The sequence below is a fragment of the Tiliqua scincoides genome, chromosome 7 (assembly GCF_035046505.1).
Source record: "Tiliqua scincoides isolate rTilSci1 chromosome 7, rTilSci1.hap2, whole genome shotgun sequence".
Classification (NCBI taxonomy): Eukaryota; Metazoa; Chordata; class Lepidosauria; order Squamata; family Scincidae; genus Tiliqua; species Tiliqua scincoides.
In genome coordinates this window covers 73,251,287-73,263,628 of record NC_089827.1, presented here as the reverse complement: position 1 = coordinate 73,263,628, position 12,342 = coordinate 73,251,287, and the positions used below count along the sequence as shown (strand labels likewise).

The 12,342-nt window shown below is 46.3% G+C and overlaps 1 protein-coding gene across 1 annotated transcript; it reads right to left on the bottom strand.

Moving 5' to 3' along the window:
- Window positions 1-5,026: 5,026 nt before the first annotated feature.
- PHLDA1 (pleckstrin homology like domain family A member 1) lies at window positions 5,027-11,630 on the bottom strand. Its single transcript, XM_066633896.1, has 2 exons — window positions 11,140-11,630; window positions 5,027-8,898 (listed from the first exon to the last, which is right to left on the bottom strand). The coding sequence occupies exon 1, from the start codon at window positions 11,570-11,572 to the stop codon at window positions 11,147-11,149; it is 426 nt and encodes a 141-aa protein (XP_066489993.1). The 5' UTR covers window positions 11,573-11,630; the 3' UTR covers window positions 5,027-8,898; window positions 11,140-11,146.
- Between the last annotated feature and the right edge of the window lie 712 nt (window positions 11,631-12,342).

Genomic DNA, 12,342 nt, shown 5'->3' with positions numbered 1-12,342 from the left:
TTATTCAAATTTTAAATATAAATTAATTCTTTCTTTCCCCGGCCCCCGAAGCAGTGTCAGAGAGATGATGTGGCCCTCCTGCCAAAAACTTTGGAGACCCCTGCCCAAGAGAATGGGTGTGTATGGGTGGGGGGGAAATAATTTTTTTTTAAAAACCTCAAATTCTTAACATCACTCATCACTTTGACATGACTGCCATTGTTGGGAACTCAGAGAAGTGAGTTGGAATTTTCACAGGAAAATCTTTTAAGCATTGCCGATCTCTGTGGAAAGCTACTCAAACAATAGCTTTGGCTTTTTTCAAGTATTTTCATAAGGAAAAGGCACACGATTTGCATTTACTGTAAATGAAAGCATACGTCTCCCCACTCTTCTGGCACATTTGAAAGGTCACGGCATCCTCAAGGGAACCTCTTTTGACATTCTTTAACTGCCATGTCTTAAGTTTGCTTTCCACTATTACGGAACAGCCCTGCAAAGAACGTCTCATAAAATCTTTTTGCAGATCATTTAAAACACTACCTTGAGTGTTTTTTTTTTAATCCCCATAACGCAATGGGGCATCTACACAACTGCTTCTCATTTGAAATGGCCCCAAAACAAAGAGAATGCACCTCACTCTATATGGGGCTGCTTCTGAAAAACCTTCCAATGCTTCAGCTGGTGTAAAATGTAGTTTCCAGGGTGCCAGGCTCTAAGATCATGTTACACCATTGCTGATACAGCTGCACTATTTACTTATTTAGTTTCTCAATAGACTCAAGGCAGCTTATACAGGCAGGCTGACCACAAATCCATTTTTCAATGAGGTTTCCACAAGCGTGGTTTCACAAGACAATCTCATAGAACCTCAGTTTCTCCATGGGCTTCCCTTCATGTTGCGGTCATCATCCTGACTGCCGGCTCTTGCACCTTCCAAGCTCTTGCAGGCAGCTGCAGCCGAGCTGCAGCCGGACTTCTCAAGGATGTTGCCCATCTTTTTGCCAGCTGATTCCTCCACGCTCTGCTTCTCTGCATAGCAGCTGCTTCGGTCTCCCATCCAAGCAATTGATCCTGCTCAGCTTTCTCAGGCAAGGTGACAGCTCAACTCCCAGACCACACCTCCTGCCTTATTGGTTACTAGCTGGTTATTTCTTTCCAATTCAAGATGATCCTTAAAGTTCTGAACAGCTCGAGACTGAAGCGTTCCAAGGGAAATCTGGCCCAAGCCTTGTAGGCACCTGGAACCGATTTTTGGAGTGCACAAGAAGTATATCATGCTAGCTTCTCCCCATCTTAGCATCTTTGTGGGACAGTGTTTCACCTGCTGCTATCCCTTATGCACCTCTGCCACCACTTCCTCCTACCCTAGCTGGTTAGCCTTGCTTTTCTGCCTCACCTTGCCACTCTTTTCAAATGGCAGAAGTGGGGGTGGGTCTTTGGGGCAGTGACAACAGTGGTTGCCTCCCTTCGTGCATCTTGGCAGGGCACCAAGCACACCTCTGCCACTGCTTCCTGTGCCCTTCTCAAGCAGCAGGAATGAGGCCAGCTGGGGCATGAGGTGGTAGCAGAAACCCCATGAGTGGCAGCAGATGAAGTGCTATGCCGCAAAAAGGGAAGGGAGTGGGGGCCACTGGCTGGTTTCATATTTTGCTGCACACTCCCTCAAATGCCACCTGGCTTCCAGGTCCTATTGGAGGGGCAGATATGTCTCAAGAAGCACCTCCCTTCCATGTGAGTCTACATTGTCCATAAGACCTTGCAGATTCCATACTTTCTGAAGTTTAGTTGACAGCCACTAATGAGAGGGCACTTGCAGTGGTGGCCCCCATTCTATGGAATTGCCTGCCCTGTGAGATGTGGCAGGTGTCATCTCTGCCAGTATTCCAGATCCAGTTGAAGGCCTACCCAATTTTACAGGCCTTTTCTGATTAGTTTTATAAAGCATTCCTGTGCTGGAACTGAAACTGTTTTTCTGCCAATTTTCCTACTGGGTGTTTTTTTTTTATTTTATTTCTGCTGCTGTTCTGTTGTCTTTAGCTTTTGGTTTTATCATGTTTTCACTTGTATCGGTTGTAAGCCACCCTGAAACATGTGAGAAGGGTGGTTTCTCACAGCATCATTAATTGGAAGGAAAGTAAGCAAAACCTGTTTGCCCCCTCTGAACCCGCCACTCTATCCCACTGCCATCAAGTGGAGTGTCCTTTTATAAAGCTGCCTCCATTAATCAGCTTCTTACCTTGGGGAAAGCGGTTTGGTTTAGTACCCAGACATCTTGCTGGTAGGGTGGAAATGCCTTCAGCAAGAAAATTTTTACTGAATCCTGTGTATTGGGTTAGAACAGTGGCATAGCTAGTGGGGGTGCAAAGCACTAAGTTTTGCAGGCGCCTGAATTTGCCCTGCAAGTGGCCCCTTCCCCTCCCCTTCAGAGTCATTCCAGGTGAATCCAGGGTGTGCTTTTACAATCCAGGGAGTGCAAAAAGGAGGAGCAGCACTAGAGGCAAGTAGGTAGATGGAGGTCAACTGCCGGAGGCAACAGCATCAGTTGGCTCTACCAGCAACATCATCATCTGCAGTTATCAGGAAAAAAACTGGCACTACTGAATGCATTACAGACCTGTTTCAGCAATTAAAATGTGTAATTTCAGAGTCACCATACAATCATTCAGGAGGCCAAGTATATAGCCCTCCCGCTGACGGACTGCTGCTCTGTGACCAAGCAATTTCCTTTGCATTTTATTCGCTGGTGTATAATAGAGGTCGGAATGTCCTGGTGTTGGCTAAATGCTTGCCAGACTTGACAGGGCAAAAAAATACCATGCTCAGACAAATATAGCCTTGTTTCAAATCATATAGAATTTGCAGTATCCCCCCCCCCATTTCTTCCAAGAAACCACACAAGCATGCTAAACTGTGACACAGTGGCTCCTGCTATTCACAAAATGCCCTATGTTTCATTGTTGTGCCAATCCCCCCTTTATCTATGGTCAAATAGGCATAACAACCCCTGCTAACAGGTTAAGAAGCACTTTTTCAAGTGGTGCTCTCTTTTATTTAGCAGGGGGAGAGTAACTGGCCCACCTCACCCCAGCAGTGTCTTTTCTAGTGGCTGTCTGCTGATGTTGCATTGTGAGCCCTTTTGGGACAGGGAGCCATTAGTTATTTGATTTATTCTGTAAACCGCTTTGTGAACTTTTTGTTGAAAAGCAGTATATAAATACTAATAATAACGAATTTGAACATGGAACTTAGATGTGGGTTGACATCCTAGCTCAGGATGTGAATCTGTCAGCGACTTGCACAAGCTCATCTATAGCCTAGCCTGTTCCGCAGAATAGGCAGTTTAGCAGCCTATTTATAGAGTAAGCTTACCTGGCCTCTGGTGAGAAAAACTTCCCCTGAGGACCAGATCTGCTACTACAGCAGTAGTCACAATAATCAAAGGTATGACTATGAGAATTGCTCTAATTCTTTCTTCTAGTCTTCAATAACTCTGGATGTTTAAGGTTAGAAGCACATTTGCAGCATAGCTTAATGGTGCACCATTATGTCACTGCCCAGGGTGTTGCCCTCCCACTGCATGGGAAGAAGCCCATCTTGGGGGTGAGATGCACCCCCTGCACCTGGTGACAAGAACCCTAGTGCCACCACTGCTGACCAGCAATAGTAGCATAGCAGAGAAGCAAGGGAAAAGGCATTTGCAAAAGGAATGAGTGTCCTCCTGGCCAATGCAGGTTTCATGTCCACATTACAAATCCAATTGAAGCAAGAGCTTATTGGTAAAAAAGAGCCTTAGAAATGAGACATACTTTCAGAAACTGAGGCAGTCAGCTGATGCAAAATAAATGTTAGTCCCAAATTGTGAATTATGCAGTTAGTAAGTGATCAGAGTATTACCAAACCTTGCTTGTCATTCAAATCCCTGGATATCAGAAAGATGCTGAACTGTATTTACCTGCATTTTGTGCGGGTTGCATAGCCATTGAGCTTTAAAGTGGCTGATTGATTGAAAGGGATGCTTCTGCTTGAGCTCGTCTCCCCCCCCCCCTAAAATTATTACAAGTTGAGCAGTATCTTCACAGTTATTGTTACAGAGACATATAATGATATCTGAGAAATGTGGCAATCAAATAGCTCTGAAAGTACTTCACAATTGGCAGAGTGGCTTCATTGCCTCAGAGTGCGATATGAGATTTGGCTCTGACTCACAGTAATGTTAGTTTCTTTGGAAATTCTGGATGCAAAATTAGGACTTAATCTTAATCCTATTAGGTACTGTACACTCTTGAACTCAGCTCAAAATCACTGGGGCTATAGTCCACAATCACTAGATTCAAATTGTGGCCATATTAATGTCATCAGGAGTACTTGGCTCGATTTGCACACTTATTAAGGTGTACTAGAATACCATATAAGGTGAAATGAGACAGATGCTTGTACTAGTGGTAAATCATTCTTCATTTGCTGGCTAGCCCCAAAGATTTTCAGTGACCTCACCAACTCATGATGAACTTTCAGATTGTTTTGATGACAAGCAGAGGCTTTCATTCAAACAGAGTCCAGATCTATTTTAAGTACTCGTACAAATAACAGATGAAATAACCAGGCCACTATCTGCATGACTTGGTTACATCAGCCCTCCTTTTAACATACCAAAATGACTATACATTTCTGCCTGCCAATTTTACATATCCAGTTTGTACTATATATTTTTACATTTTCTCTAGTAAAGAACAGACTCTACAAGCAAAGACCTGAACACAAAAACAGACACACCCCCTTCTTGAAAAGATTCCAGTTGTAATTACCATTCTTTCTGTGTCTGGCTGGCCTCTTAGGGAATGTTCATGAAATGTAGCACTGGACTGGTTACTTCGAGTTATAAGAAACTGTCTATATACACCATGACCTTAGATTGAGATAAATGAAAATGATCTTTCATTGATGTGAATGAGATTTACAGTCGTATATTAACAATTTCTAAGCTGAGAAAAATGCTTTGGGTGCACCCCATAGCCTAATATTTTCACACGACATCAACAAAAAGTGTCAATAGATACTTCTTTATTTGAAATGGAATGTATATTGAAAAATAAATCACATCTCTCAGAAATCATTTGAGACATATTTACACAGTTGCTTGATATTACTCGATTCAGCTCACAACAGGATCTGCTGGAAAGCATTTAGCGCATCACTGTAGCTCATTTGCATATATTTGCATACCATGGTCTTTAATGAGGCAACACTTTCAGAATGTAACAGAAAAAACACTGGACTGATTTTAACATTATCCATACAGTGCAGAGAGCGGCTAAGTATGAACCAGGATACTACATTTTTCCCCACCAACTATCCATGTATCATCAGTGAAAAGCTTCTTTTCGCTGGTGTGTGATATGGAAGCATGTTGGTAAGAAGAACCTATGCATCTCGCTTCATGTGTGCGCTTCTCTATAATGTAGTGAGCAAGTGACAGAAAAAACCACATACAAGGCCCCCTCTCCTTATTACTAGGTCATCAAACCCTGAATTTTCTTGGTGAGATTTGGCCCCTGCAGGCTCATCTATATAGTACCAGTCTGGGATGAAGATAGAAAATGTGATCTTTTCGGCTTAATATGTTCATACTAGGCAGATAACCAGGGACACCTTTCTCCTCAGCTGAAATTGTTATATTATTTCCGACGCAGCTCTATCAGTCCTGCATTTTCTACGTCCATGTTCCCTGATGTGAATTGGCTTCACTGCTAACAAACCTCAAACAGGATTTTCATCTGTATCCTAGGCATGTATATTTGGAAAAAAAATCCACTAGGTTCATCAATGAGACTTAGAGCCCAATCCTATCCAACTTCCTAGCACTGATGCAGCCGTGCTAATGGGGTGTGCATTGCATCTTGCAGTGGTGGGGCCAGTCAGGAAGACCTCCTCAAGGTAAGGGAACATGTGTTTCCTTGCCTTGGGGCTGCATCAGCACTGGAAAGTTGAATAGGATTGGGCCTTTACATCCCAGTAGGGATGAACCGAAAACTATCTGCCTCACATAGCCTACAGCTGACTTCTGCAGTTAACATCTAAACTGTGCTACAAATCACAATTTAGGCTGTTTAGCTAAAGATGTTTAGCAGAGATGCAGCAGCATCTAGGTCACTTCTGTAGGAAATGACTGGAAGTGGAAGTGAAAGAGGCAAAGCCAAACACTCTGAGATGAAAATTACCACGACAGGCTAGTTGGCTTTATACAAGTCAAACATTATTGGTACAAAAAAAAAAATCAATGGTGGACTGCAGTACAGTTTGTTTAGAAAGCTGCTTAGTTGGAAGATTACAAACAGTGACAGGCTTGTTCCTGATGGTCAGAGAATGAAGACTCTCATGCTACCTGGAATTTTCCTACATCTTGTCTCCAAGATGCCTGCAGGGGGTGGTGGTGGATTGGTCTTTCATCTGTGGCCTATAGGCTATGCTGCCAGGGATGCACAATAGGTGTTGCTAGCATTTCACCAGGCAACCTGGTTTCGATCTATCATAACATGATGTGACCAGACCCGACACCAAAATTCTTCACTGCCTTGTGAAAAATAAAGACTGCCGGGAAAATAATTGAATCACTGCTTTTCAAAATGTTTACAATATAATGAGGAGTTGCAACACTATTAGGCAGGCATGGGAAAAGCAGCACAAGATTCAGTATTTTGGTCCAAACCTTAGTTCCAGAACATTAACAATTTTTTTCAGAGATGGGATGGAAGAGAGAATACCTACTGCTGTTGATTTGGGTGCAGAAAGAAAAAAGGGACAACTCATGTTCTCAATGCTTCCAAATTCCACCCGTGCCTGTGGTTGACTGAGGACCCAGTCCTATCCAACTTTCCAGCACCGGTGCAGCCACAATGCAGCCCCGAAGTAAGGGAACAAATGTTCCCATACCTTGAGGTGGCCTCTAAGACTGCCTCCCCAATATAGGAAGCAGTGCATACCCCATTGGCACAGCAGCACCAACACTGGAAAATTGGATAGGATCAGGCCCTTATTTTGCAAAGACTTCATTATGATGTGGATAATACTAAATAAATCAGAAATGCTCTTGTCCTCCACCTAGCTTATACTTGAACTCAGCAAGTTGAAACCTTAAAGGCTGTTAGGAACTAGACAAGATTAGGACATACCCGGCTGCTTTCAAATTTCAAGGTGCATCATGTTGTAACTAATCTGAGGTTAATAGGGGCAGAATGAGCTCTGCATCTTGCAGAATTAGACTGGCCTGGAAGAAGAAAAAGACCACCACGAGGTATGCTTCAAAAGACAAACATACTGAAGATGAGACATGTTTTTTTCTTATCCAATTAACTATACACAAGGATCCTTATAGCTGAATGAACTAATTAAAGTTATTTTTAGATAACAAAGCTATTATTAGAAGGCCTGTTTATGCTACATTAAGCTGCAATCCTATATGCACTTACCAGAAAGTAAACCCTATTGTAAACAGCAGGACTTACTTCTGAGTAAATGTATACAGGATCCTGCTGTAAGATTGTAACAACATCAACATGAAGAGCAGCCTTCTGACCAAGAGTCCAATCCTATCCAATTTTCCAGTGCCAGTGCAGCCATGCTTGTGGGGCATGCACTGCATCCTATGGTGAGGAGGCAATCACAGAGGCCTCCTCAAGATACGGGAACATTTGTCCCCTTACCTCAGAGCTGCATTGTGGCTGCATTGGCAATGAAAAGTTGGATAGGCCTGGGCCCTAAGCTAACAAGAAACTAGGGTTGTTCCAAGGCTGGCATCTCTTGCTTATACAGGCTTTATAAAGCTTTGTGCTTTTCAAAGTAGCTGCTTCCAGAAGAAAGAATTGCAAATATAGCAGGTGCCTAAGGAAAATGTTGTGTTGAGGCTCATCAGGGAAACCCAATTATAAGAATTATGGGTAAACTGCTCAGTTAAACACTTTAAGACATGTACCAGATGGGATCGTTTTAGTGTGGAATATGAGGAGGTTTCAGAATGGCGTGAGCAGAATCAAGTAAAATTACTCTGAGAATTGTTAGGGATAGCATCCCAAAAGACAAAGAAGTGCAAACAGTTCTCAGTATGGTTCTATCTAAACCAAAACATTAAATTAATGTATTTTATAATTTACATATTCTCCTCAACAGCTGATCAAATCAAATTTCCTCAGCCCATTCATGAAACAGAACATGGATAAGTGGTATACCCAATTGTAATTACTACTGGAATACAAAACATAAGGTCCCTCAATGAATGTATAATAAAAATTAAGAATAACCTAGAAATAATCTTCCAAATCACTGTTTTCCTTAGAGGAGAGACTCTTATGCAGTCAGATTTTTGACACAAATTCTTCAACAGACTAGGATATATTTTATACATTAATTTATAATGATCTTTCACTTGTGGAGATTAAAGTCAATGTCGATATGTGAAAAACTAGTTGGAAAGTTCTCATTCTGTCAAGTCTCTTCCTTCCACCAACATTCTCTTCTCTTCAATTTCCTCTTCCCTCCAAGGGTAGCAAAATATACAGCCAATACAAATACGCTCAGCATGTGATTCCTCTCTAGATGGCCTACATTCAGAAATATCTTGCAAACAAGCCTTAAAAAACTAATAAATAAACATAAAAAATAAAATACATTAGAATGAAAATGGCAGTACAATGTGTGTCCTTTGAGACCCAGCAAGTCAAATAATCCTGGCAAAGGTTCATAAATAGTAGTCAAAACCTACAAGAGTTAAAATGCTCCCCCAAAGCAATGATGAACCGGGTCAAAAATGGAAAGTCTCCAGTGGCTGTATGGATGTTCTCTGGTGTACCTGCGCTCCTCTTGTTTGCCAAGTTTGTGATCAACAGAAACAGGGTCCACTTTGAAGTGCTTCTTCAAGTCAACCTACAACACAGTACAGAGATCTGAATACCTGAACAGTAATTCTATTAGTTTTTGCAGCCGCAGCTACAACTTGCTACCTTAAATCCAACAGTAACCGTGAAAAAGTCAAAGCCAGGGGCTTTTGCAAAGTATCCTTGCAGGATGTAGCAGTCTAAAGGACTCTTCTTGCACCAGATTTCACAAGTAGGTTCAGATGTACCTTAACCACACACACCCCAAACAGAGTCACAGTCCTAACTGTGCATTGCAAGGCGTTCTCACCTGTCCACAGGCACATGTCTGCAAGGACATAAGACATGAGTGGGATGATTGCAGATATGGCTGGCAGCATTTTTTCTGACTGCAGCAGTACTTCAGTGACTATTATCATGGGAACTGCAGATGATCATGATCACTGGTGCACATATCACAGTTGTCCATCTATCGATACAACCCTTTGGGACTGTCCATACCCATGAAAAAGTACTGTGGGAACCAGTCCACAGTCTCCTCAGCCTCTCAGATTTCTGAATGAAATAATCAACTAAGAACTGGAAATTGAGGTCATGCACACACCTGAAAAGACACACAAATTGGGTCAATTCCAGGGTGCCCAAGAGACTAACTTGTTGAGACTTGCTCTCAACTCTAAGATTCTAGTCAACCATCACTCAGCCCTCATTCAGCCCCATGAATCCATCTCACAGCATGCCACAAGCATAGAGGAGATGCTGTCTGCCTCAAAGCTCACAGAAAGCTATTAACCCAGTACATAAGGCAACTTTTTCCAAGGGAAAAAGTTGCATTTTATCAAGAGATGCTTCCCATGTTGTTCTTATGTACAGAGGAAGAGTTCTATGTAGGAAAAAGCGTGAATGCCATGCAATCATCTTTCTCCCTGTCTTGCAGACTGAATACAAGCACATGTGCAAGAATCACATGCGATGATCTCCAGTTGTGGTTCATACTCCCCCCTCAACATGCTACTACTTGCTAGAGGTGTAATTAGAAGCCCTGCAGTCTGGGACAATGATGTCATAATGACACGTGATGTCATGATGCCTCAGCACCTGGAGCCGTGATGTCATGATGTCACATGACACACTGATGCCACTTCTCAGTTCTCCATGGAGGTGGTGGTGCTGGTGGTTCCCCCCAAAGGGGAGCCTCCACACGAAAAGGAATGGAGGGGCAGGAAAGCCACCAGCACCTCTTCCTCCAGGGAGAACCCAGAAGTAACTGCATTACACATTGTGCCCCCCATAGCACCTGGGGCAGGTGCTCCTCAGTCTCCACCCTAGTTACACCTCTCCTACTTGCCATGCAGGGAAACCACCTAATGGCCCCATCCTAACCAACTTTCCTAGACGTGATTTAGCAGCAATGCAAAGGAGTAAGGAAAGAAACATTCCCTTACTTTAAGGATTTATCCATGACTGCACACTCATTACAGGATACATACCCCATTGACATGGCTGCTGCATTGGTGCTGGAAAGTTGGATAGGATTGGGTCCTAAGTTGGCTGCTGTGTATGAAAGCAGCAGGGGGATCGCTGCACTTTTGGTCAGGTTAGAAGAAACTAATGCTGATCAGTGGTGTGGCTAGAGGGGGTGCAAAGTGCTAAGTTTGGCAGGTGCCTAAATGCGCCAGGCAAGCAGCCCCTCCTCTTCTGGTCAGAAGAAACTACCACCAGCCAGTGGCATAGCTAGAGGGGGTGAAAAGTTTTGTAGGCCCCTGAATGCGCCATGCAAGTGGCCCCTCCCCTTCAGGTCAGAAGAAGCTATCACTAAGCAGTGGCACAGCTAGAGGGAGTACAAAGTTTTGCAGGCACCTGAATGTGCCGTGCAAGCGACCCCTGCCCTTTGGGTATGAAGAAACTACAGCTGGCCAGTGGCGTAGCTAGAGGGGGTGCAAAGTTTTGCAGGCGCCTGAATGCACCATGCAAGCAGCCCCTCCCCTTTGGGTTAGAAGGAACCACCACCGGCCAGCGGCATAGTTAGAAGGGGTGCAACGTGCTAAGCCTGGCAGGGGCCTGAATGAGCGGTGCAAGCGGCCCTCCCTACTGAGTTAGATGCTGGCTAGTGGCGTAGCCAGAGGGGGTGCGGAGCGCTGAGTTCTGCAGGGAGCAGCGCCGAGCAAGCGGCCCCTTCCCTTTGGAGCCATGCCGGCGGCATCCAACACTTGCACCCTGCAGAACTGAGCGCTTCGCCCCCCCCCCCGCATCCAGGGGGTGGGCGCGCGAGCCTCAAGAGCGCTGCTACCTGGCGGCTAGGCGGAGTTGGAGGCGCTGCGGAGGCGCGGCTGCGGGTGCTGCTGCTGCTGGAGGAGCTGCTGCTTCTGGCGGCTGGACTGCACGGCCAGGACGGCCTGGCGGTTCTTGTAGCGCACCAGCTGCAGGGTGATGGCGGCGTTCCAGCCCTGCTCCTGCGCGCCCCGAAAGTCGATCTCGCGGCCCTCGCTGGTGACCACCGTGAAGTAGACGTGGCGCCCCTTGCGCTCCACGCAGTCCACCGTCTTCATGCTGGCGAAGGGCAGCTCCTTGGCGCGCGGCGCGCCCGCCTCGCCCTGCTCGCGCCCGGCCGGGCTCAGCAGCAAGCCCTCCTCGGTCAGCACGCAGCGCTTCTTCTTCCACAGCTGCAGCAGGCCGTCGCTGCGCTTCTCCAGCACGCCCTCCTTCAGCGCGCCCTCCGGCATCCTCCCGCAGGGCGGCGGCCCCGGGCGCTCCAGCGCGCGAACCGCACACCCGCCGGCCGGCCAGCCAGCCACTGAGGGCGCCGCGCTCCTCCCGCCGCTTTTCAACGCCGCTTCCCGGCGAGGGGCGGGCTGCGCCTGCCCAGAGGAGGCTGCGCCGGGGAAGCCCGTGCGCCCTGCTGCGGCGCGCCTCCCTCCAAGCGCGCCGCCCACAGCCTTCCCCACCCACGGGCTGCTCTGGGGAGCACCACGGCACATGCCCCCAGCCAGCTCTCCAGAGCCACTGCAGCCCTGAGGTGAGGGACAGGCATGCCCTGGCCCTGAGGGGACCTCCAGGAAATTGCCCCCCCCACAGGATGCAGCACATGCCCCATGGGGGGGGCGGCCTCAGGGTCCAGTGGTGTGGTCGGGGCTGCCCCAGCAGTGTGGGCAGTGCCTCCCCACCTGAGTCCTTCAAAAAGCACCGGCGTCTTGGGAGGTGCCCATGCACCCACAACCCATGCACAGAGCGCTTTTCAAAGGACTCTGGTGGGGAGGCATGCCTCACCTGCACATGCTCAGGCACCTCACACAACAGCAGTGGCGCTTTGTGAAGGACTCCAGAAGGGAGGCACCGCCTCACCTGCCTGCCCGCCCACCGCACATCCCTGTGCCCCAGGCACCCCCCCCCCCCGCTGCTACCCCTGCCCAGGATGACCAATGTCATAAACACCAGAGGACCAGACAGCCAAGGGACATAGAGCATGTGACAAAAACTAAAAACACTTGTACAT